The sequence below is a fragment of the Cherax quadricarinatus genome, chromosome 81 (assembly GCF_038502225.1).
Source record: "Cherax quadricarinatus isolate ZL_2023a chromosome 81, ASM3850222v1, whole genome shotgun sequence".
In the NCBI taxonomy this organism is placed as follows: Eukaryota; Metazoa; Arthropoda; class Malacostraca; order Decapoda; family Parastacidae; genus Cherax; species Cherax quadricarinatus.
The window spans coordinates 8158256-8186159 of NC_091372.1; the positions used below are offsets into that span (position 1 = coordinate 8158256).

The window sequence follows — 27904 nt, forward strand, 5'->3', positions numbered from 1 at the left end:
CAGAACTCAAGTCTGGCCAACCGGTTTCCCTGAATCCCTTCACAAAATATTACCCATTCCCAGAAATGTTCATGAAATAATAAAAGATTCCTTATTTAACAGAGATATAATGAAGTTACATGAGGAAGGTTATCATATTAACAAAAATATTCATAAAACAATAATAGTTTTTTAATTTAACAGCTGTAACAATAAAATTACAAGAGGAAAGCTATCTCTTACGTGCAGTAAACATCCCTATGATCCAATGATTTGCTAAACTTAAAATACAGAAGAACCCCAATTTACAAACATTTCAGGTTACAACTGCCGAGCTGCAGAATGTACGTATGTGAAACAAAGCCATCACTTGTTGTACAGTTTTATATAAAAACAGCTTGTTTTCTTTGTTGAAAAATAAGAATGCAACTTGTAAGTTGAGGGCTTTCTTGTACCTATCTTTAAGTTGGATTTCTTGTATCTTACCTTAAAGGGGAATTTCTTGTACCTTACCTTAAAGGAGAATTTCTTGTATCTTACCTTAAAGAAGCAAATGGCTTGATTGGTTTCTCCAAGTCATCAAAGCAGCAGTAGAGTTCAATGAAGGTTCTCAGGAGAGAAAAAGTACCTTCTTGGAGATCAACACAGAAAGGACGATGCCATGATACCACACGTCTATTAAGAGAAAGAAATCGCAAGTTTTACATATTCGTAAATAGAGTAAACCTTTATCACACATACCCGCTTCTTGCTTTACGATGGTTCGACTTATGATATTTCAACTTTACAATGGTGCGTTAGCGGCCGAACGCTCTGAGAATTTTGGAAAGATCTTAACATCCTGAATGCTATCAGGATAAACTTTTATACATTTACTTACAGTAGACTGTCATTTAGCACGAGTTTATTTGGCATGATTTGGGTATTGCATGATTGAAGAACTGCAGCAAAATTTTATGTAACACCACATAAAATTAATTTAACATGGTTCAATGTGTGACAAGGAAAATAAATTCTCTTTTGCTCAAGTGGCCGCCTTGTTGTGGAGCAGCCAAGGAGCCCTCCTGCTATCCCCTGCCACCCCCAACACCACCCCACCATCCCAGCGTTCATATTTCATACGTGTCAATTCTTTCTCTGCTACAAGCTAGCTGTATTTGTGAATTGTGTATATTTTAATTACTATATCTTTTATCTGCCAAGCAATCATGACACCCAGTAGCCATACCAGTGTTGATGAAAGTGGCAAAAACAGGTATAAGCATTCAAGTCTTAGAATTAACAAAAAAACAAAGATAAAAGACAAGAGATAACCTGTAGCCATAATGAAGTGTTACTTTGTACACAGAAAAAAAGAGGTAAACATGAGTTTGTGTGGCTGACTGACTTATTGAATGACAAAGATAGACACTCCAGTACAACCATCAACTTCAGTACCAGAACCTCTACCATCCACCTCAGCCCAGTAGGACCACAACACAACTCTACACTCTCATCACAATCATCCACAAACACCAGCACCCACAATTTAATGTAAGAAATACTATTATTTCTGTTGCATTTGTAGTCTTAAGCAGTAAAAACAACATAATACATCACAACAATGAATGACAATTACATATTCACTTTTATTTTTGTAAGATGTGGAGGCCTAAAAAAAAGTTGTTTGGCTTTTTGGGGGCTCCCAGGAATGTAACCCTATTTTTCCGTAAGTTCTTCAGCTCATCTAACACAATTTTTACCTAACACGGTGTTTTCAGGAACATAACTACCATGCTAAATGACAATCTACTGTACTTTTCAATACTGGTATTTAGTTACAGTAATTATTTGTTTATTCACTTATTCAGTGGCAGTATATATCATATAGTCATATCTGACTTATGATATTTTCAACTTATGATGGGTTCACTGGAGCATAAACCACTCGTAAGTTGAGGAGCACCTACACTGTTTCACTCAGGGTAGATGTGAGGTTTGTCGAAGCTCTTAGCAAGGAAGTTGCTAGTGACAGGTGCCCAAACTTTTTACTCACTCAGAATAGAGCTTCATCAAGTCAATTTCAAGCTCTACCACGAACATAACCAAGATGTTCAACGTTTTCCGAGCACGATACAGATTAGCAACTATTTTATACGGCACTTTTGCTGACTGTGGTAACGTGAGGTGACCGTAATGCCTAAGATATAAGAAGATATTTGTAATTCTGTTTGTGTTTGAGGCAGTTCATGTCTGTAAGGGCTGCATTTACCACAGTCCTCTGATCTCTGTGGGGGGATACATTCCAAGATACCTGATACCATGGACAGTAGCAAACTATACATACAAGTCATTTTTCATTTACATACGCACCTACAATAAAGTTTAAGTGACAAAGTATGCACAATAAATGGAGAACTAACACTATTTTCATTGATGGGAAGCAAGTGCACAGCTTCTCTTAGTCTTTGAAGAACTGCCACCATCAGTACTCTTGCGCTTTGTTGCCATTATTAAGCAAAATTAAGAGTTATTTTCAGGCCACGGTAAACCGCGAATAACTGAAACCGTGGAAACCGAATCCGCAGATACAGGGGTTTTACTGTACTTGTGTAATTACCTATTCAATTTACAAGGATGAGTTGCAGCTGCTGGGCTTGCACTGTTCTGAATCTTATCCTGGTAGTGTGAAAAAAATAAACTCATTCCAGAAAGTCTTATTGGAACATTTTATAACAAATTTTACACAGAGGAAAACCTTTAATAAAAGTTCTGCAATGTGTATTTTTTCTTTGTATACTACACATATCTGGCAAAGTTCGTATCTATCTACCCTAATCACAGATGAAAACCTTTAACACGCCTCGGTTAGACCAAAAATATGGGACAGAGTCCACTGGATCAACCAACTCAGAAACAAAGGAACAAAATCTGTCTGTTACATAACTGCCCTGTAATGTTATAATCATGGCAAACAGTATCAATAATCATTACAATCACCATTACCAGCCACCCATTCTCCCCATTATTTTATTAAATCAGGTTACTGAAGATACTAATCATAAATATGCAATCACAAATAAGTAATCATGAAATTAGTCAACAGTAAGCTCTTATAAAGCTTTATAAAGTGTGACTTTTTGTGAATTTAATTGAAAAAGTGAGTTCAAGACTGAATAAAAAAATTACAAGTCTTTCATAGTAAGTACTATTCATTTCTGAATACACCTTTTCAAATGCATTTTATATACAAGTCCTATGCAGTGGACCCCCGCTTAATGATCACCTCCCAATGCGACCAATTATGTAAGTGTATTTCAGTAAGTGCATTTGTACGTGTATGTTTGGGGGTCTGAAATAGACTAATCAACTTCACAATATTCCTTATGGGAACAAATTCGGTCAGTACTGGCACCTGAACATACTTCTGGAATGAAAAAATATCGTTAACCGGGGGTCCACTGTACATACCTATTAGAAAGTTTAATTGATAAATTATACACAAGTGGAGAAGTATCATCTCTTCACTGATGGGAAGCACTTCATGACTTCTCTTAGGCTTTGAAGAACTGCCTGCTTTTCTATTTTTGCACTTTGGGGCCATTATTATGCAAAATTATGAGGTATTTTTGGGCCACAGTAAACTGGGGATACTGACTCAGTGAATACTGGGGTTCTACTGTATATATAATAGTTTCATAAGACAGTTTGCATCATATTATAACCATCTTACCTGTCTGTGGGTATGGCAGTCCAGGCTATGGAGTGAGTGGTTCCAGCACTAATCTGGTGAACAGCAACATCCAGTCCCATCACTTTCTTGGGCTGCTGAATGGGCGATACCGTATGACCCTGCCCACACTGACCCATTGTATTTGAACCCCAGGCATAAACCTGAAATATTTTCTTAAACTGTTAATTTTTCCCAGGATCATCACCTGTCAGATCAACCAGAGAAGTTAAGAGAGTGGTGAAGCAATGTAAAAAGAGAGCAAATGAGAGAGTGGGTGAGATGTTATCAACTGTAAAGGATATATGTGGGGCAACAGTGTGCCAGCAGCAACAGCCTGGTTGACCAGGCAAGTACCTGATCAGCCTGGCACAGGGCCAGGATACAGCACACAAACTCATGAAATCCTTCAAATGGTAAAGGTATTAAGGTATTCCCTCCCCCCTCCCAAGCCACTTCAGATCAAGCCTACTTAATACATCCCAAAACAGCCATCTCAGACCAGGCCTACTTAAATACACCCCCTTCTCCCAAACAGCCATCTTGGACCAGGCCTACTTAAATGCAAAGTAAATATTTTTTATTATTTTTATTAACACATTGGCCGATTCCCACCAAGGCAGGGTGGCCCGAAAAAGGAAAACTTTCACCATCATTCACTCCATCACTGTCTTGCCAGAAGGGTGCTTTACACTACAGTTTTTAAACTGCAACATTAACACCCCTCCTTCAGAGTGCAGGCACTGTACTTCCCATCTCCAGGACTCAAGTCCGGCCTGCCGGTTTCCCTGAACCCCTTCATAAATGTTACTTTGCTCACACTCCAACAGCACATCAAGTATTAAAAACCATTTGTCTCCATTCACTCCTATCAAACATGCTCACGCATGCCTGCTGGAAGTCCAAGCCCCTTGCACACAAAACCTCCTTTACCACCTCCCTTCAACCTTTCCTAGGCCGATCCCTACCCCGCCTTCCTTCCACTACAGACTGATACACTCTTGAAGTCATTCTGTTTCGCTCCATTCTCTCTACATGTCCGAACCACATCAACAACCCTTCCTCAGCCCTCTGGACAACAGTTTTGGTAATCCCGCACCTCCTCCTAACTTCCAAACTATGAATTCTCTGCATTATATTCACACCACACATTGCTCTCAGACATGACATCTCCACTGCCTCCAGCCTTCTCCTCGCTGCAACATTCATCACCCATGTTTCACACCCATATAAAAGCATTGGTAAAACTATACTCTCATACATTCCCCTCTTTGCCTCCAAGGACAAAGTTCTTTGTCTCCACAGACTCCTAAGTGCACCACTCACCCTTTTCCCCTCGTCAATTCTATGACTCACCTCATCTTTCACAGATCCATCTGCTGACACATCCACTCCCAAATATCTGAATACATTCACCTCCTCCATACTCTCCCTCCAATCTGATATCCAATCTTTCATCACCTAATCTTTTTGTTATCCTCATAACCTTACTCTTTCCTGTATTCATTTTTAATTTTCTTCTTTTACCTACCCTACCAAATTCATCCACCAACCTCTGCAACTTCTCTTCAGAATCTCCCAAGAGCACAGTGTCATCAGCAAAGAGCAACTGTGACAACTCGCACTTTATGTGTGATTCTTTATCTTTTAACTCCACGCCTCTTACCAAGACCCTCGCAATTACTTCTTTTACAACCCCATCTATAAATATATTACACAACCAAGGTGACATCACACATCCTTGTCTAAGGCCTATTTTTACTGGGAAATAATCTCCCTCTTTCCTACATACTCTAACTTGAGCCTCACTATCCTTGTAAAAACTCTTCACTGCTTTCAGTAACCTACCTCCTATACCATACACCTGCAACATCTGCCACATTGCCCCCCTATCCACCCTGTCATACACCTTTTCCAAATCCATAAATGCCACAAAAACCTCTTTAGTCTTATCTAAATACTGTTCACTTATATGTTTTACTGTAAACACCTAGTCCACACACCCCCTACCTTTCCTAAAGCCTCCTTGTTCATCTGCTATCCTATTCTCCGTCTTATTCTTAATTCTTTCAATAATAACTACCATACACTTTACCAGGTATACTCAACAGACTTATCCCCCTATAATTTTTGCACTCTCTTTTGTCCTCTTTGCTTATATACAAAGAAACTATGCATGCTCTCTGCCAATCCCTAGGTACCTTACCCTCTTCCATACATTTATTAAATAATTGCACCAACCACTCCAAAACTATATCCCCACCAGCTTTTAACATTTCTATCTTTATCCCATCAATCCCGGCTGCCTTACCCCCTTTCATTTTACCTACTGCCTCACGAACTTCCCCCACACTCACAACTGGCTCTTCCTCACTCCTACAAGATGTTATTCCTCCTTGCCCTATACACAAAATCACAGCTTCCCTATCTTCATCAACATTTAACAATTCCTCAAAATATTCCCTCCATCTTCCCAATACCTCTAACTCTCCATTTAATAACTCTCCTCTCCTATTTCTAACTGACAAATCCATTTGTTCTCTAGGCTTCCTTAACTTGTTAATCTCACTCCAAAATTTTTTCTTATTTTCAACAAAATTTGTTGATAACATCTCGCCCATTCTCTGATTTGCTCTCTTTTTACATTGCTTCACCACTAATACAGGAATAAAGAAAAAAAAAAAAGGTAAGTGCATGTTGAATACAACTCGATGTAATAAATAAATATAAATATTTATGATTTAAGCTTAATGTTAAAAAATTTTTATTTTCAAAGTAACCATGATTTTTACAAAATTAGGTTATATTTATTCGATAAATTCTGATGAACTGTGAAAAAGTATCAGTGATAAATTAATGGAATGGAACACCTAAGCACTCTCGTGCATTTATTTTTTTTAACACATCATCCATCTCCCACCAAGGAAGCATGACTGAAAAGAAAAAAACACTCATCATCACTCAATCTATCGGTGTCTTGCCAGAGGCATGCTGACACTTAGAGTGTAGGCAGTGTACTTCCCACTTCCAGGACTCAAGTCCGGTCAGGTATTCACAGGTGTGGGTCAATTAGTGCAAATAATGAATCCTGTGAAGCTGTCACATTATTCAAATTTGCACTATTCAAGTTACGTGTAATTTTTTAACGTGATTTGAAGAGTATGGGGGAGAGGATAGCATTAATTAATTTTGCGACAAATCAAAATTCGCACTAACTGAAGAACTAATTGAGACATGGTTGTATATGTTAATATTTGTCCTCGTTGGGTACAACATACCTGGGTATAACAAATTAAGACTATTTCTAGAAGTATACCTCTCTAGGATTAAGTGGAAATAATTTTTCCAAGCAATTGTTAAGAATAAAACCCATACAATAATTTTATTATTATTATTATTATTATTATAATCAAAAAGAAGCGCTAAGCCACAAGGACTATACAGCGCTGCAGGGCAGGAAGGAAGCGAGGGCATCAGGTGGCAAAAAGGAAGATGGATGAGTAATAGGTTACGGATAACAGCGGGGCAGTGGATGGTGAAAGGGTAAAGGGCAGCAAGAGACTGAACTAGAAAGGGCTGAGGGGAGTGCGAAAAGTATCATCAGAGTTTGTGGAGTAAATCAGTCGTTGTCAAGAAGTCAATGAGAGAGTCAGGATTAAAGGAGGGTCCATCAGCAAGAAGGGAAGGTAAAGAGAGAGTAGTAGAACGAAGACGACGTTGGAGGTAAATTCTGCGTGCTCGTTGATAGAGAGGGCAGTCTAACAGAATGTGGCTAATCGATACTGGAACTTGACACTGCTCACAGAGAGGAACAGGGTGCCTCTCCATGAGATACCCATGAGTAAGACGAGTGTGACCAATGCGAAGGCGGGAGAGAGTGGTCTCCCAACCTCGGCACTGATGACAAGAAGACGGCCAGTAACCTATGCTCGGTTTAATAGAATGAAGTTTGTTACCGAGCAGAGTTGACCAACGTTGTTGCCAACGGGTGCGAAGGTGGGTAGCTATTGCAGCAAAATAGTCCAGAAATGGAACACCTCGATAGGAAATTGGTAGGTCATGTACTGCTGACCGCGCAGCAGTGTCTGCCTGTTCATTGCCCTGTACGTCGACATGACCAGGGACCCAACAAAAAACAATATCTTTATGTTTAGTAGAGATAAGGCGTAGCCAAAGTTGGATACGGAGAACTAGGGGATGAGATGTATCAAATTTTCTTATAGCCTGTAGAGCACTATGGGAGTCTGAGACTACTACAAATGATGACACAGGCATAGATGCGATACAAATAAGTGCTGCAAGAATGGCATACAGTTCAGCAGTAAAAATGCTAGCTAAGATAGTAAATGTCCCCGCACGACGCTGTCCGGAAACACTGCTGCGAATCCGACGCCGTCTGAAGACTTAGAGCAATCTGTGTACACAGCGGTGGCATGAGAATGGGAGTGGAAGTGATCAAGAAAAAGAGCAGGAAGCCACCGTAGGCAGTTGAGCTTTCGAGCAAGGGAGTGAGAAAGAACAGACCCGAACAGCTGGAACTTCCCAGGGGGGTAGGGAAAAGTGAGATGCTACATGAACATATAAAGGTGGTAACTGAAGGGAAGACAAGAGTGAATGTAGGCGAAAAGAAAAGGGACAGAGCAAACAGGGGCGGCGAACGAATAAAGAATGTCTACTAATATCGGTGACCATTCTATAAATGGAAGGATTGTGTAGATCGTGAGAGCGTACATAGTAGCGAAGGCAATGGGAATCACGGCGATCAGACAAGGATGGAACATTCGCTTCTGTATAGAGGCTCTCAACAGGGGAAGAGCGAAAAGCACCAAGGCACAAACGTAATCCTTGGTGATGGATAGAGTTAAGGCTAGAGAGAGTAGCAGGAGAGGCCGCGGAATAAATCTGGTCACCACAATCGAGTTTCGATAAAACGAGGGCTGAATGTAGGCGAAGCTGAGTTCGACAATCAGCTCCCCAGGAAAGATGAGCAAGGGTTTTAAGAAGGTTTAGCCGGCTGTGACAAGTTGCCTTCAGAGAGGTTATGCGAGGTTTCCAGGATAACCGACGGTCAAAGAGAAGGCCTAGAAACCTGACTGTATCACGTTCGGGGATACGGGAGCCATAGAGATACAAAGGATGATCGGAGATAACAGAGCATCTAGTGAAAGTAATTTGGGGAGTTTTGGTACTTGAAAATTTAAACCCATGCGTGGTGGCCCAAGTGGAAACACGGTCGACCGCATGCTGGAGAGAAACTGCAATAAGGTGACAGTCAGCGCCTGCACAAGCAATAGCAAAGTCATCAACAGAGTGATGACCAAATATTGGGTGGAAGAACAGAGGCCAAATCATTTATAGCAAGGAGAAAAAGTGTTGTGCTTAGAACACATCCCTGAGGGACACCTTCAGCTTGGACGAAGTCCGGGGAAAGAACATTATTGACTCGAACACGGAAATGTCTGTCGGTTAAAAAGTTCTTAAGGAAGGATGGTAGATTGCCTCGGAGGCCTAAGGAATGGGCCTGGGCCAAAATATTATACCTCCAAGTTGTGTCATATGCCTTCTCAAGGTCAAAAAATATGGCAATAACTGAGTGATTATTCGCAAAGGCATTACGAACATACATATCCAAGCGTAGTAAGGGGTCTATGGTAGAACGACCCTTACGAAAGCCATATTGACTAGCGGAGAGACTGTTGTGTGTCTCTAAATACCACATTAAACGTCGATTTACGAGACGTTCCATCACTTTGCAAACTGCACTAGTAAGAGCGATGGGGCGATAGTGGGAGGCATCATGTCCTGAAATAATTTTATTATAAGCAATAATTTTCAAGAGTAATATTTGTTAGATTACAATTTTTTTTTTATCATCACACTGGCCATTTCCCATTAAGGCAAAGTGACCCAAAAAAGAAAATACATTTTTATCATCACTCACTTCATCAATGTCTTGCCAGAGGCATGACAATAATACAGCTCAAAAACTGCAACATATCTCCACCCCTCCTTCAGAGTGTAGGCACTTTATTTCCCACCTCCAGGACTCGTGTCTGGCTAACTGGTTTCCCTGAATCCCTTTACAAAATATTACCCTGCTCACACTCCAACAGCTCGTTAGGTCCCAAAAACCATTTGCCTCCATTCCCTATCTAACATGCTTGCACATGCCTGCTGCATGTCCAAGCCCATTGCATACAAAACTTATTTTACCCCCTCCCCCCAACCTTTCCTGGGGCGACCCCGACCCCTACCTGCAAGAAAAATATTAAGAATTCTCACCTCAGACTCGTGTGTTAGTGCCATCACATGGGAGTCTCCAGCAGATATATCCACAATCCGCAATCCTGCCAACTCCTCAATTGGCTGTGGTCTCAGCATGGTGGCTTCAGTCGACCCTAAGGCAAGACAAGGACCTGTGCCCCACACCCAAACCTGAAAATGCGCGTTGTCACCTCCTTGGACCTGTCCAGCAAACCACGCAAGGCAGACATCATCAGCAGAGTTGAGGCAGTGGATGACAGAATGATTATGGTATTTACAAACTACACAATTCTGTACACTTGAAGATGTAACAAGGGAAAACTTCAAACCAAAAATAAGCCAAATGTAACACTTTAGACACTATACCAGATATAAAGTACAGGGGTCCCAAACTTATGAATGCATAGCATTCCTAGTGTTGCAGCTCACAGAACAGTGCCTTCCACCTCACAACTTAGCCTCCAATACAATATACAGTGGACCCCCGGTTTACGATCAGCTCCCAATGAGACCAATTATGTAAGTGTATTTATGTAAGTGCGTTTGTATGTGTATGTTTGGGGGTCTGAAATGGACTAATCTAATTCACAATATTCCTTATGGGAACAAATTCGGTCAGTATTGGCACCTGAACATACTTCTGGAATGAAATAATATCGTAAAGCGGGGGTCCACTGTACTAGTACAAAGGAGGATTTGGTGTCATGTTCATGACCGTAGATCAGCATTAATAAAATAATTTTTTATAAGTATACTTTTCAACAATTTGTAAGTGAGAATGTTAGTAGCAAGGGAGTTCATAAGGTGGCGACTCCCTGTACTTGAAGATATTAATTTTAAGTACTGTACTAAATATATGTGTATTTATATATACAAACTGTACAAAATATTTTGAAAAAAAAAATTAGTTTTCTGCATGTGCATCCATGATTCCTTTGCAAATGCTTATTACTCATATACTTATAATAGTATTCTTATGTACTAGTTAATACTTAATACGAACCTCATCCCACTTTGATTAATTATCTACGTATTGGAATTTTACATACTTAGAAATAAAAGTATCATGCAGAGAGAGAATGATTGAGAGACAGATGCACTTCCCTTGCATACAGCCTACACCTGAGCATTTCATCAAAACAAACACAAACACACAGAAAAACAAAGAAAAATGCACACCTCAAAATCCATTTCAGACACTTAATTTACAAGAAGTTCCATTCATGAACAAAATTATTATATTTGTGATTCAGAAAATGACAAGTTTACAAATGAGACACTTTTGCAACACTTGCATATCTTCATTGTGGAAATGTTTGACCAACGAGTGGCTTCATTAGTCCGATACAGAGAACAGCGGAAGACGAGGATGAGCTCGAGGTAATCACTCACACAGCCTGGAGATGATGTGTTCAGTCTATCAATACTAATGAAATGAACATATCTTCAGGTTGAAAGACTGATTACCTCAAACTCCTTATCTTCCATTGTTTTTCTCTGTACGGGAATAAAAATACACAAGTGTTGCACATGTGTCACACTAAACACAAACAAAATAAAAAAATACATGAATCTCCCACCTAGCAGTACTGAGATTAACTTTACAGTGTCATGTGGACTTCAGATACAAGACATCGGATACACGCAAAAAAATAATGTACAGTACTCTACATTAACAGAAAACATGGGAGTGGCTCATCCCAGGCTGGCCAGGGCAAGCAGTATATATGATCCTAGAACAAATGCAAGCAGTGGCCTTTCTTGTCCACAAAAGAGGTGCAGGTGTTAGGTCACACACATCACATATCCTGTGGTGGTACAGCCAGGTCTTTATTACAGTAAATCATGAACCCCATGCAGGGGTTGCACTATTCAAATTAGCACTACAGGTGCTCCTCAACTTATGATGGTTCCAATTACAATATTTTGATTTTACAATGGTGCAAAAGCAATTACAGTTCTGTTCCTAAGACCACATCGGTAAACGAATTCATCGCTACTTGAGGAGCATACTATAATGGTAGCGGGTTTGTGTCGACCATCTTTGATATTGCTTTAATGTCACCTTTGGACCATTTATAACATTTCTGGTATATGATGAATGGTTTAAAAAACCGACAAGTTAAAGATTGAGACACTTATGCAATATATGGGAATCTTTATTCAAGAAACATTTTGCCACACAGTGGCTTCATCAGTCCAATACAAAGCAAAAAGGTGTAAGGAGAGGAAGAGTTTGAGGTAATCAGTCCCTCAGCCTGGAGTCGATGTGTTCAGTCCATCAGTCTTGTAGAATGTACAGCATAGGACCTGACTACAGTGTATAACCCACGTCTACAGCGCTATGCTGTACATTCTACACGATTGATGGACTGAACACATCGACTCCAGGCTGAGGGACTGATTACCTCAAACTCTTCCTCTCCTTACACCTTTTTGCTTTGTATTGGACTGATGAAGCCACTGTGTGGCAAAATGTTTCCTGAATAAAGATTCCCATAAGTTGTATAAATGTCTCAATCTTCCTTACTGGTATATTTTTAAATGTTTATACAATAGTATACTGTATATTGTAATAAAAAGAATAGAGGAAATCAGCTATAATATACATTATTTAAGTATGCATACTGGTCAAAGAGCTCGTCGTAAGTCCGAGTCATCGGTGAACGAGTACGTCGCTAAGTGAGGAGAGGCTGTACTCTGGAGATGAATCTTAAGATAATTACCCAGCATGAAAGAGGCAAATCCATAACTTTTATTCATTTATTTACTTTTCAATATTTGTATTTGATTACAGTTAGGGCCCCACTTTATGGCGTTCCACCAATACGGACATTTCAAATTATGACCAAAACTCGCTATACAGCTCCCCCCACCTGACTTTCTAATATGGTCGCCGTGCCCCACCAGGTTTGTTTACATTCTTCGTGAGCACTGTGTCTCTCCATTATCTCTGGAAACTTTCCAAAATTTCAAGTGTTTTTAAGTTATTTCATGTTTTATATCTTCTTTCAACAAACCGAACGTATCCCACCAAAGCAGGGTGGCCCAAAAAGAAAGACAAAAGTTTCTCCTTTTAACTTTAGTAACATATACAGAAGAAGGGGTTAATAGCCCCTTACTCCTTCATGTTTTATATATACGTGCAGTGGAATCTCGGTATATGACCAGCTCCCTACTTGAGCAAAGCTCAGCACTCTACCAAACAAATACGACCTGCCAGAACTTCACTATAAACTATTCCATGATTCTTTGCATTTTTTGGTACTTTTTGTATTATTTGTATAAGTCACCATGGGGCCTACGAAGATTAGTGATAAAAGCCAACCAAACAGAAAATTGGTTGGGAAGAACTTGTTAAGATACTCAAACAGAGCAGCACTTGAACAGCCTTATGGAATAAATTAAGGTCGCATACTGAGGTTCCACTTTTGTGTATCTGTACTTACTGTGCTGGCATGTAGGTACACAATAAAATTGCTAGGAGTGTCCTATTAGTGTTGAGGACACCACATTAATAATGATAATAGGCAATAATAATCACCAAGGCGCATTAAATGTCGTATATTACACTAATACAAACATTTTCATTAATCCAGCTATAATATTTTTTTTCGAAATTATGTAAGAAACACGCTACGTAACATATAAACACAATAAATAAACCCCATAGTAGAATAAATTGACGTAAATATGAGATGTTACGTGTATGAGCCAAAACCAGATACATTTATTTGCTTGTTTACATCCTCTGCGTCTCTCTCCTCTCTCACACTCACACACTCACTCACACTCACTCTCACTCACTCTCACTCACTCACACTCTCACACTCACTCTCTCTCTCTCTCTCACACTCTCACTCACACTCTCTCACTCACTCACTCTCACTCACACACACTCTCTCTCACTCACTCACACACACTCTCTCACACTCACTTTCTCACTCACACTCTCTCACACACTCACTCACACTCACACTCACTCACACTCACTCACTCTCACTCACACTCACTCTCTCTCACACTCACACACTCTCTCACTCTCTCTCACACACACTCACTCTCACACACACACTCACTCACACACACACTCACTCTCACACACACACTCACTCACACACACACTCACACACTCACTCTCACTCACACTCTCTCACTCACACACTCTCACTCACACACTCTCACTCATTCTCTCACACTCATTCTCTCTCACTCACTCACACACTCTCACTCACACTCTCACTCACTCACACTCTCACTCACACTCACTCTCTCACTCACACTCACTCTCTCACTCTCACACTCACTCACTCACTCACTCATTCACTCACTTTCACTCACACTCACTCTCACTCTCTCTCACACTCTCACTCACTCTCTCTCACACTCACACTCATTCTCTCACTCACTCTCTCACTCACTCACTCTCACACTCACTCTCACACTCACTCTCACACTCACTCTCACACTCACTCTTACACTCACTCTTACACTCACTCTTACACTCACTCTCACACTCACTCTCACTCTCACACTCTCTCACTCTCACACTCTCTCACTCTCACACTCTCTCACTCTCACACTCTCTCACTCTCACACACTCTCACTCTCACACTCTCACTCTCACACTCTCACTCTCACACTCTCACTCTCACACTCTCACTCTCACTCTCACACTCTCACTCTCACACTCTCACTCTCACACTCTCACTCTCACACTCTCACTCTCACACTCTCACTCTCACACTCTCACTCTCACACTCTCACTCTCACACTCTCACTCTCACACTCTCACACTCTCACTCTCACTCTCACACTCTCACTCTCACACTCTCACTCTCACACTCTCACTCTCACACTCTCACTCTCACACTCTCACTCTCACACTCTCACTCTCACACTCTCACTCTCACACTCTCACTCTCACACTCTCACTCTCACACTCTCACTCTCACACTCTCACTCTCACACTCTCACTCTCACACTCTCACTCTCACACTCTCACTCTCACACTCTCACTCTCACACTCTCACTCTCACACTCTCACTCTCACACTCTCACTCTCACACTCTCACTCTCACACTCTCACTCTCACACTCTCACTCTCACACTCTCACTCTCACACTCTCACTCTCACACACTCACTCTCACACACTCACTCTCACACTCACTCTCACACTCACTCTCACACTCACTCTCACACTCACTCTCACACTCACTCTCACACTCACTCTCACACTCACTCTCACACTCACTCTCACACTCACTCTCACACTCACTCTCACACTCACTCTCACACTCACTCTCACACTCACTCTCACACTCACTCTCACACTCACTCTCACACTCACTCTCACACTCACTCTCACACTCACTCTCACACTCTCACACTCACTCTCACACTCACTCTCACACTCACTCTCACACTCACTCTCACACTCTCTCATACACTCTCATACACTCTCTCATACACTCTCTCATACACTCTCTCATACACTCTCTCATACACTCTCTCATACACTCTCTCATACACTCTCTCATACACTCTCTCATACACTCTCTCATACACTATCTCATACACTATTTCATACACTATTTCATACACTATTTCATACACTATTTCATACACTATTTCATACACTATTTCATACACTATTTCATACACTATTTCATACACTATTTCATACACTATTTCATACACTATTTCATACACTATTTCATACACTATTTCATACACTATTTCATACACTATTTCATACACTATTTCATACACTATTTCATACACTATTTCATACACTATTTCATACACTATTTCATACACTATTTCATACACTATTTCATACACTATTTCATACACTATTTCATACACTCCCACTCTCACAAACTCTCACTCACACTCTCACACTCACACACACACACTCACACACACACACATAGCAATCAGCGAAGAGGCGGGGCCAGGAGCTGTGACTCGACCCCTGCAACCACAAATAGGTGAGTACAAATAGGTGAGTACATCCCTGGAAACTGGGCAACTACCTGAGGTATGGAAGACGGCAAATGTAGTTCCCATTTTTAAAAAAGGAGACAGAAAAGAGGCACTAAACTATAGACCTGTGTCATTGACGTGTATAGTATGCAAAATTATGGAGAAGATTATCAGGAGGAGAGTGGTGGAGCACCTGGAACGGAACAGGAGTATAAATGCCAACCAGCACGGATTCACGGAAGGCAAATCCTGTGTCACAAACCTTCTGGAGTTTTATGATAAAATAACAGAAGTAAGACAAGAGAGAGAGGGGTGGGTTGATTGCATCTTCTTGGACTGCAAGAAGGCCTTTGACACAGTTCCTCACAAGAGATTAGTGCAGAAGCTAGAGCATCAGGCGCATATAACAGGAAGGGCACTGCAATGGATCAGAGAATACCTGACAGGGAGGCAACAACGAGTCATGGTACGTAATGATGTATCACAGTGGGCACCTGTGACGAGCGGGGTCCCACAGGGGTCGGTCCTAGGACCAGTGCTATTTTTGGTATATGTGAACGACATGACGGAAGGGTTAGACTCAGAAGTGTCCCTGTTTGCAGATGATGTGAAGTTAATGAGGAGAATTAAATCTGATGAGGACCAGGCAGGACTTCAAAGAGACCTGGACAGACTGGACACCTGGTCCAGCAAATAGCTTCTCGAATTTAATCCTGCCAAATGAAAAGTCATGAAGATAGGGGAAGGGCACAGAAGACCACAGACAGAGTATAGGCTAGGTGGCCAAAGACTGCAAACCTCACTCAAGGAGAAAGATCTTGGGGTGAGTATAACACTGAGCATGTCTCCGGAAGCACACATCAATCAGATAACTGCTGCAGCATATGGGCGCCTGGCAAACCTGAGAACAGTATTCCGATACCTTAGTAAGGAATCATTCAAGACACTGTACACCGTGTATGTCAGGCCCATACTGGAGTATGCAGCACCTGTTTGGAACCCGCACTTGATAAAGCACGTCAAGAAACTAGAGAAAGTACAAAGGTTTGCAACAAGGTTAGTTCCAGAGCTAAGGGGAATGTCCTATGAAGAAAGATTAAGGGAAATCGGCCTGACGACACTGGAGGACAGGAGGGTCAGGGGAGACATGATAACGACATATAAAATACTGCGTGGAATAGACAAGGTGGACAAGGACAGGATGTTCCAGGGAGGGGACACAGAAACAAGAGGCCACAATTGGAAGTTGAAGACACAAATGAGTCAGAGAGATAGTAGGAAGTATTTCTTCAGTCATAGAGTTGTAAGGCAGTGGAATAGCCTAGAAAATGACGTAGTGGAGGCAGGAACCATACACAGTTTTAAGACGAGGTTTGATAAAGCTCATGGAGCGGGGAGAGAGAGGGCCTAGTAGCAACCGGTGAAGAGGCGGGGCCAGGAGCTAGGACTCGACCCCTGCAACCACAAATAGGTGAGTACAAATAGGTGAGTACAAATAGGTGAGTACACACTCACACACACACACTCACACACACACACTCACACTCACACTCACACTCACACACACACACACACACACACACACACACACACACACACACTCACACTCACACTCACACTCACACTCACACTCACACACACACACACACACACACACACACACACACACTCACACACACACTCACACACACACTCACACACACTCACACACACACTCACACACACACTCACACTCACACACACACACACACACACACACACATACACACACATACACACACATACACACACATACACACACACACACACACACACACACACACACACACACACACACACACACACACACACACACACACACACACACACACACACACACATCTATTCATTTTACTTCGTTTACTCACCTCTCACCGTATATCAAGACTACAAATATTTTAAGGTATGCAATGAGTACTTCAAGTGTATTTGATCGCTCTAGGATGCTTTAAACATAATAGTATATTACGTGTGGGTGGAGTGTCCTGGCCAGCTACCATAACTCCCACACCTGACTTCTTACAATAAACACTACTCATCTCTCACCCTACATTAAGACTACATATATATTACCATAAGTAATGAGTGTACTGTGTGTGTGTATTTTACTCCTTATTGTTTTTAATGTCTAGGTTCTTAATATATACAGTGGACCCCCGGTTAACGATATTTTTTCACTCCAGAAGTATGTTCAGGTGCCAGTACTGACCGAATTTGTTCCCATAAGAAATATTGTGAAGTAGATTAGTCCATTTCAGACCCCCAAACATACACGTACAAACGCACTTACATAAATACACTTACATAATTGGTCACATTCGGAGGTAATCGTTATGCAGGGGTCCACTGTATTAGTGTAAACTTGTTATCTGGCATTTAAATGCTTTTATAGGTGGAAAAAATGGCGTTCTGCTTTCCTGTGATGTTCGCTTTCCCATGGTAGCCTGGAACCAAACCTGCCGTATACGTGGGATCCTACTGCATTTGTTTACTTATTCAGAGACAATAGTTATTTACTTCTTTATTTGGCATATAAACAAGCAAAGTTTATTTCTTTGCCAGGTTACATTGAGATTATGTAATTACAATAATGGGGTACAGTGCAAAGAGCCACTATCATGCCTAGGCATTATGGGCAGACTTAATTTAATGGCTTATATACTACTTAATACAGTGGACCCTCAGTTAACGTCATCGGATAATGTAAAATTCGGATAACGACATTTTTTATGTTGAAATATTGGCTCAGTTAATAACAAAGAACTCGGTTCAAGTCATTTGTCCCGATCGTGTCCACGCGGCCTAAGCAGCCCGGCCACTCCATGTACAGCCAGTTTGTCATTGTTTACAAGCCAGTAAGGATTATTCCACGCGTACATGCGATACATTTGGTATTATTCCATTGTTTTTAGTGCTTGTAACTGCTAAATAAGCCACAATGGGCCCAAAGAAAGCTTCTAGTGCCAGCCAGCCCTTTGGTAAATGGCTGAGAGAGAGGGGATAATGTGCCTTTTTCAGTAATTCTGCAATATGTACAATACTAAAGCAGCAGGAGTCTATAAAGGCTATAGCAGCAGCCAGCGATAAAGTGTAGCATTAACTGTAGCAAGTAAGTTAAGCGATTAATCGATAAAAAAAGGATAGCATGAACCTAACTCCTCCAATGTTGTTGGAGTTATTTAGGGCGACTGACAACACTGCCGTCTCTAGTCTCTACCGCTGCTACCACCTCCACCACCATGTACGGCTTATGCTCTCAGTGGCGCTTATACACCCAACAATAACAGAGCAACACTCGTGACAATGACGTATTTTATTCATTCTAGAGTATATGTCATTTTTCTATGTTATTATTGTTTATTATGTCATACAGTGGACCCCCGGTATTCGATATTAATCCGTTCCTGAGAGCTCATCGAATACCGATAATATCAAAAACCGAATCAATTTTCCTCATAAGAAATAATGGAAATAAAATTAATCCGTGCAAGACACCCAAAAGTATGAAAAAAAAATTTTACTACATGAAATATTAAGTTTAATGCAATAGAATAATTACAGTAAGAATAAAATAATTGACACTTAACTTTAATGAAGATCTGGTGAGGATGGATGGGATGGGAAGAGGGAAAAGGTGTTAACAACTGGCATAGGCTTCTCAGGGTTAGCCCCAAACCCTTCAAAATCTTTCTTAATTTCCATACTAATTCTCACCCTTTTTACCACAGGGTTGGCACTAGAAGCTTTCTTGGGTCCCATGGTGACTTATTTTGCAGAAACAAGCACCAAACACAGTGATAATATGGATAATATGGAATGCACCGAATGTATCCTTAGATGCGCGCACACTGGCTGGCTTGTAAACACTGGCACACATGGGGCAGTTCAGGCCACACGTGGACAGGTCTCGTACGAATCATATCGAATACCGGGTTTTCAATCGAATACCGAGGAAAATTTTTTGCGATATAATGCATCGAATACCGATGCCATCGAATACCGGGGGTCCACTGTATTAGATGAATTGTGCTAGATAAATAAGCCATAGAGCTAATATTAGTGAAATATTGAAGGACTATCTTGTGTCTCCCAACACAATTCCTAACATAAGCCAGAAATAGACCTCTCTGGAAAACTTTGAGTGACAGGGGTCCAGTGGCTCTCAAGCTGGTCCTAGTGGCATTAAAAAACAAAGGAGGGAAGTAACCCACGATAAGGACTTTGTACCTGAAGTCTTTATGGAGTGGGATTCCCCTTCCAAACAACTGTAAACTCCTCTATCCTCTCCCTTCCTCCCATCTTCCATACATCACCATGTCTTCAATAAAGGTAAGCGTGATATTATTGTTGTATTCTCCATGTACGTGTACTATTGTTTTCTGTGTAGGTAAATGCATATTTCACATAGAAAACATTTTTTAATACTTTTGGGTGTCTGAAACGAATTAACTGGATTTCCACTACGTATTTCTTATGAGCAAAAGTAATTCGGATAATGACAAAATTGGTTAAAGACAAGCTCTCTGGAATGGATTAATGTTAACTGAGAGTCCACTGTACTAAAGAAATTGGTCATAGTTGGTTTAAGTTATACATCTTTGTTTATAGCAGACAGTAGTTTTACTCTAATTACAATAGTTTCAATAATGAATATTGAAATTAAATTATGGGAATATAACATTGTGAGATATTGAAAGTAGTTTACAGTATTAGAATGCTTATGATATTTTAGACTTAGGATGGGTTCATCAGAACATAACCCCACTGTAAGTCAAGGAGCACCTGTATTTAAATTATATGTAATTTTTGTGCAAGATTTGAAGAGCTTGGGAGAAATAAAGAAGCATTAATTAATCTTGCACCAAATTAAAATTGCACTATTCAAACTCGTACTAATCGAGACCTGGCTGTATTTATACCAAGACTGCTTTCTGCACGAGTATTTTTTTCACTCTGAATTTTATTTACTAATCTCCCTAATAAATCAGTATCTTAATAAAATGAAGTTAGTTGTGTCACATCCATACAGCATCCTTAACTTTTATACTGAAAGAAAAGTTGGAAAATTGTCTTGAAATGACCTTAAGGTAATTCTTAAGGTTTTATACCATGCAATCCCCTGAAACAAATAGAATTAATTTCATTTGCAAATATTTTTGGATTTTGATCTTAATAATTATGCTAGGCATCCCTGTCCTTGTTAAATCCTCCTCTCTTATCTTAATTTATCAATAAGGCCTTTATTTTATTTTATTTACCATATTTTAACCTTTATCACAATTGTTTTACTCTTTATTCCACTAATAATTCTTGTCCTTCCCATCCAGTCACTGATCTTTTACACAAATATTCATCTTATAATCTTACTACCCAGTACTAATACATTTTATCTTTTAATCTTCACATTCATTTTTCTAGTCTACCTGGAATCAAAATTTATATATTTTTTTTATATCTTACAAGCAAATAATTTTTCCTCAATTCATAAGATAATGACTCCCCATCTACGCAATATTTTAGGTATTAAATAGTTTCAGTCCAAATTTTAGGCTGCCCAAAATGCTGTGCAGCCCATGAGCTTTTCAAAATTTTAAACAGTTTTGTATACATTTTTAAAAAGCAAATTATTATCAATTAATTTTATTTTGAATTATTATTATTAGCAAAAGATAAAAATGAACTTTTAATAAGAAAATAATTATATTATGTAAATACAGAGGTACCTCGGTATACGTCCTTAATCCGTTCCAGGACCTTCGACTTGTACCAAACAGGAAGTATACCAAACGAATTTTCCACTAAGAAATATAGGGAAAACAATTCGTTCCCATGAAAAAAATCCTATTGTTATTAGAATATTATACATGGATTGGGTTGTATAAAATAATTTAAACACTGCTTAATACTAAAATACATACATAATACAAAAGAATTAGATGAAATAAATGCAAATTTAACCTCACTTTACTTTGCTGAATAGAGTCGAGTGCCTACTAGGATAGTGCTGAGAAGGGAGGAGGAGGAAATGTTGTTGTTTGGAAGGAGAGTCCACTTCTCTTTTCTGTCTCTTTTCCTTATTTGGACCTGGTTGAAACTCACCAGGTTTGACCTACTAAAAATCTGTCCAATGAACTTTGTTTCTGCCTTCTCAGGATGTTTCAGAAATGTGACATTGTCTGGTCATTCCAGACAATGCTATTACAGCTTGTTTGGGCTTCGTTGAGGTGGTACTTCTCTGCAAAGTTTTTGATATCCATCCATTTGGCAAAGATTTCCTTGATTAATGCAGTAGGTGCTTCCTCTATCTTCTCTTCCAAGTCTGAAGAGAGTGCATCCATCTTAGTCTTGTGCTCCTCCTTCTCAAGTTCCTGCAGCTCCTCAGAGGTCAGCTCTTCCCTGTGCCCCTCTACAAACTCCTCCACATCACCATCACTCACATCCAGACCCATGGTCCTGCCCAGAGAAACAATATCCTCCACTATAGACACAGCCTCAAAGTCCCTTTCAGCCACTGCTTCTGGCCACAAATTCCTCCAAGCAGAGTTTACTGTTCTGTATAAAACTTCCTGCCAGGCTTTGTCAATGAGAGTTATGCAATGGGCGACAGTAAAGTGATCTTTCCAAAACTTTCTCAGGGTTAACTTCTGTGTCTGAGGTCACTTCAAAGCACCTCTGGAATAGTGCTTAAGTGTAGAGTTTCTTGAAATTACTGATGACCTGCTGATCCATGGGCTGAATGAGAGGAGTATTGTTAGGGGGAGAAACTTTACAGTGATGAAGTCAAAATCCGGCAGCACATAGTCCTGCAAGCTTGGAGGGCGAGCTGGAGCACTGTACATCATGAGGAGGGCCTTCAGAGACAGGTTTTTCTCCTCTAAATAACTTTTTACACTTGACCCAAACACAACATTAAACCATTCACTGAAATATTCTCTGGTTACCCAAGCCTTGCTGTTTGACTTCCACATCACAGGTAACCGAGTTTTCTGCACGTTATGTTTTTTAAAGGCCCTCAGGTTTTCAGGGTGGTAGATCAGTAGAGGCTTCAGTTTGCAATCCCCACTTGTATTGGCACAGAACAAGAGAGTTAACCTATCTTTCATTGGCTTGTGTCCTGGTAATGCCTTCTCCTCTTGTGTAATATAGGTCCAGTTAGGCATTTCTTCCAAACAGGTCTGTTTCATCACAATTAAAAACTTGTTGGGGAACAAAACCCTCAGCCTCCACAAATTCCCCAAACTCTGTAACAAAATCAATGGCAGTATCTATCAGCACTGGCTCCCTCTCCATACCTCACAACACTGTGAATGCCAGTCATCTTAAAATTATCAAACCAGCCATGGCTGGCTTTAAACACTTCACTTTCTTGGATCGTTCCTGCCTTGTTTTTCAAAAGATCAGCATGCATCAGATCAAAAGCAATTTCTCAACATGCTCTAATGTTCTTGATCTTTGTTTGGTAATCAATTTCACCCCTTCACAACATTAGCCAATTTAATAGCATCTTTGTTTTTCACAATCGTAGATATCACTGTTCTCAGCATACAGTACACAGCAGCCAAGTCCCGGATATGCATGCCACCTTCATACTTTTCGACAATCTCTTTTTTCACCTCCATGGCGATCCTAACTATTTTCTTCATTGCTTGGCTCTTCTCATTGACTTTTAGACCTCATGGTTAACAAATTTACTAAAATTTATACAAAAAAACACAATCATGTCAAAAATTCACAGATTTACAGCGTGGGTTGCTCACTGAATGGTAGCAATGGGCATACTGACGCTAGTGGGTAGTCATGGCTTTGTCTCGAGAGAGGGGTAAACAAGGGTAGAGCACGGCATCTTGACTCGTTTTGACCCATAGAAGTTCTAGCACACGAGTCGTATTCCAAACAAAGGTCGTATACCAAGGAAAACATTTCACGTCCAAACAGGACATATACCAAGTTGGCCTTATTCTGAAGCAGATGTATACCAAGTTACCACTGTACTACTTAAAAAAAAACAAAAAAAAAACAAAAATTAATTTTTAGATATTATATAACACATATTCATTGCCAATTATATCACTTCTTAAATTTTAATTTACATAAATTTAAATTCAAACTAACATAGCTAACCTTAATTAAAGTTTAGCAATTTCTAACAATCAATATTTAATAGGCAAAGCGTCTCAAGAGCGGAATCTGGATATAAACACTGCACAGCATAACAGCATATCATTAACAAAAATACTGGCTCGTGTCCAAAATGTAAAATTATAACATGCAAAAAAAAAAAAAAAAAAAAAAAAAAAAAAGACAATAGGCCTATGTGAATTAAAGATATTACAGGTTACAACTCAATAACTTAACATCTATTCAAAATAAGGTAATGTGTATTGTATGAGAGTCATTCAGATCTTGCAAAGCTCCTATGTAGAGCAATTTTTCATAATTTCAATCGAAAAAGTGCATAAGGAACTGAAGAGCACACAGCATGAAGGCTTTTCAATATATTTTCATTTCTGGATATAAATTTTCAATTACATTTAAAAACAATGGCACTATATAGAGGCTTTACAGGACAGCCGAGCGTCAATAATACCTTGACCGATAACAGTAACCTAGCAAGCTATGTTACATGGCAAACTGTCGTCCAACTGATGATGTAACCAGGGAATCTTTGCCACTGCCAGATATAAGCTCTTCACTTATGTAATTTCATTACTGACTTAACTGTACATTTAAAAATAAGTGTTAAGGTTTTACTCAATATTCCCTTTTAAAACAATTTAGAAAGCAAGTCTGATTTAAAATTATGATAATTTCTGTGTTTCCACAGATTAATTTAGAATAATTTCAAATAGTTCATCTCTACCTCATTTATTTTATGTGCTCAACCCATCGGAAGGCCTCAGTCAGATCACCAAAAGCTCCAACGGCGGGTCATCATCTGACTGAGACCCAAGTCAGGAAACACTTATCTGGTTTCCTGACAAACCTTACCTAACCCAACCTAACCATATGGGTCATACAGCTCTGTCTAGAAAATACAGAAATGAGAGCACTATAGCTTGTGAAATAAAAAAATTGGATTTGGAGGACAGGTTGAACGTAGGTCAATGTACCACACAGTACATATATATGCATGCAAGCTAAATGTAGAAAATGTGATTCTTAGTCAAGTCCAAAGTAGGTATAGCAGTCTTTAAATGGTTAGTCAGGTGTATCACACAGTTTAAGGGATATACTTTACTCCAGTAATTCTTGTGCCATACACTCAGCTCTCATACAGAGCTCTTCAGCACAGTACAATTTTTCATAAATGCAACTGAAACGGAGCATCCAAAACTGAACAGCACATGCAAAGACCTTCAGAGTATGTGCTTTTAAATTTTCAAAGCATTTTTCAATCATACTTACGAAAAAAGCAATACATGTATATGTACATTGCTTTATGAGAGAGCTGACTACATTACACAGCTGAGGCATGTTATTAATTGCCAAAATTCTATATTTTTATTATTACTGGATATCACTTTTTTGCTTCAATGGGAGGGTAGTTCCAATTCTTGGATTAAGAGTACTTCAGCATCAACGGACTCACAAAGGGCCCAGAAAGCACACCTTAACTGCATCACTGCATACACACAAGACCAACATTCAATATAACTAGGCAACTATTTAGAAAACAGGTTGGCACCACACACTTTATTCAGTTAAAAAAGTAACTTACTTTAACCCACAATATAGAGAATAAAAAAAAAACAGCCACAATACCATGGCTGGAATAATACACTTGAAAGAGGAAACTTAAGACAAGGTTTCAGCGCATCTTCGACCATCATCAAGTCGTTGTACAACTTGCCTTCTCTGCTTTTCCTTGCTTAGTTGCAACTTGATAATGTTCCACAACAGACTAAAATGTCACACATTTCCTCTCCTAAGTGCAATTATTTTGTAACTCTGAAGAGGAACCATAAACAATGTTTTGTCCCATCCTGGACTATTAGCAATAGGACAAAACCCTTGTCTAAATTTTCTTCGTCAAATTGTTGGTTAGTCATCAATTGTTCCAGTCATGATAATGTGACTTACTAGTGACCAGGATTTTTAATCAATATTCTTAAGAATACTAACAGTCTAAATTCAGGAAATGCTAAATGCAGGAGAGCCTGTTGTAATAGGATAAAGGAGAGCAAAGTAACATGTTTTGTATACAGTGTATTAGTAGCACTGTATTCATGTGAACTGGTAAACTTGTCAGAATGACTAAGCTTAATCCATCCCATATATAACACAGATGAGTTACCTAGCTGTACTTGAAAGAATATCCTGCATATAGTGTCTGTTGAGAATACAAGGAAATGCATTTTTTGATAAGGGCCCATGGTTAATGGACGGAGCCAGTACTCTCAAGAGTACGTACTGGAGATACAACTCGCAAATGGAGATCTTATGCAGAGATGCCTGGCACCTCTCCCTAAGACCATCTGCTCATTTTTATTGTATTATTACATTATTATTATTATTTTTTAGTGCACCAGTTGTCTCCCACTGAGGCAGTGTGACCAAAAAAGAAAAACAAATGTATTCCTTTTTTTTTTTTCAACAAGTCGGTCGTCTCCCACCGAGGCAGGGTGACCCAAAAAAGAAAGAAAATCCCCAAAAAGAAAATACTTTCATCATCATTCAACACTTTCACCACACTCACACATTATCACTGCTTTTGCAGAGGTGCTCAGAATACAACAGTTTAGAAGCATATACGTATAAAGATACACAACATATCCCTCCAAACTGCCAATATCCTTTTTTACATTTAGTAATTTATAGAAGAGAAGGGGTTACTAGCCCCTTGCTCCCGGCATATTAGTCACCTATTACAACATGTATGGCTTATGGAGGAAGGATTCTAACCCACTTCCCCATGGAAAATTTTTCATTATTATTATGATGTCTCAGAAAAGCAGTAAACCATGTTGGCAGTAAAAGATCTACAAACTGAATGTCTTATTCATCTGTTCATACATACTTCTCCATGAAAGTCTAATAATTAACAACTACAAATTTTTAACTGAAACTAGCCTGCAACACTGGCTATGACTGCCCCCCCTCCCTTTTCACACACTAACACCTCTACTCCCAATGAAAGAATTCCCTTACCATGCAGTGCTGAATGATTGTTATGAGACAAAATCTTCTTTAAATTTACGGTACAATATTAAGGAAAGGCACCATAAAAACTAATTTCCTAAAGCTTTATAAGAATATAAGGAGCAGGCCTGCTGATTTATTATGTACTGTGCCTACTTACATTTTTATTTGAGAGATAAAGGCTCAAAATAAATCACTATTACACTGGCATTATTTCTGCTACATACCCTATTTCTTTTTATGTGTAATCTTATTTGGCCCCCTCAGAAAATTTACAGAGAAAGGGCTTTGTTAAGCCTCAACACATTCACATTACTGTACCTCAGCACATTTACAGGCTAAGAACTGTTACCACATTTCAGCAACTTCAAAGTTCAGCCATATGTGCAGTATAAGAACATAAGCAAGAAGGAACGCTGAAACAGGCCTACTGACCCATGCGGAGCAGGGCCATGTCCCCGTCCTCCCCCCCCTCCCCAGATTAGCCCAATGACCCACCCAGTCTGGTCACCTCCACTCAAGGAAGGACCACGGCACCAGACCCAGCAGCACAAGCTTGTCAGGTCCAACTCACACCCACCCACACCCACTCATGTATTTATCTAACCTATTTTTAAAACTACAGAACGTTTTAGCCTCAATAACTGTACTCGGGAGTTTGTTCCACTCATCCACAACTCTATTACCAAACTAGTGCTTTCCTATATCCTTCCTGAATCTGAATTTTTCCAACTTGAAACCATTGCTACGATCATATCCCCCCCTAATTCTACGCCTTTCGAAAG

At 39.8% G+C, this 27904-nt stretch overlaps 1 protein-coding gene across 4 annotated transcripts in view; it reads right to left on the reverse strand.

Moving 5' to 3' along the window:
* The window catches only part of LOC128699868 (probable E3 ubiquitin-protein ligase HERC1), a 153912-nt gene that overhangs the window by 39239 nt on the left and 86769 nt on the right, over positions 1–27904 (reverse strand). For 3 of the 4 annotated variants that reach the window (XM_070102319.1, XM_070102317.1, XM_070102320.1), the window contains 3 exons: positions 9971–10153; positions 3692–3852; positions 520–654 (listed from right to left, as the gene is read on the reverse strand). In XM_070102319.1, coding sequence (XP_069958420.1) covers positions 520–654; positions 3692–3852; positions 9971–10153 — 479 coding nt within the window. The remainder of the gene's footprint in view (positions 1–519; positions 655–3691; positions 3853–9970; positions 10154–27904) is intronic. The other variant, XM_070102318.1, reaches the window with a different exon arrangement.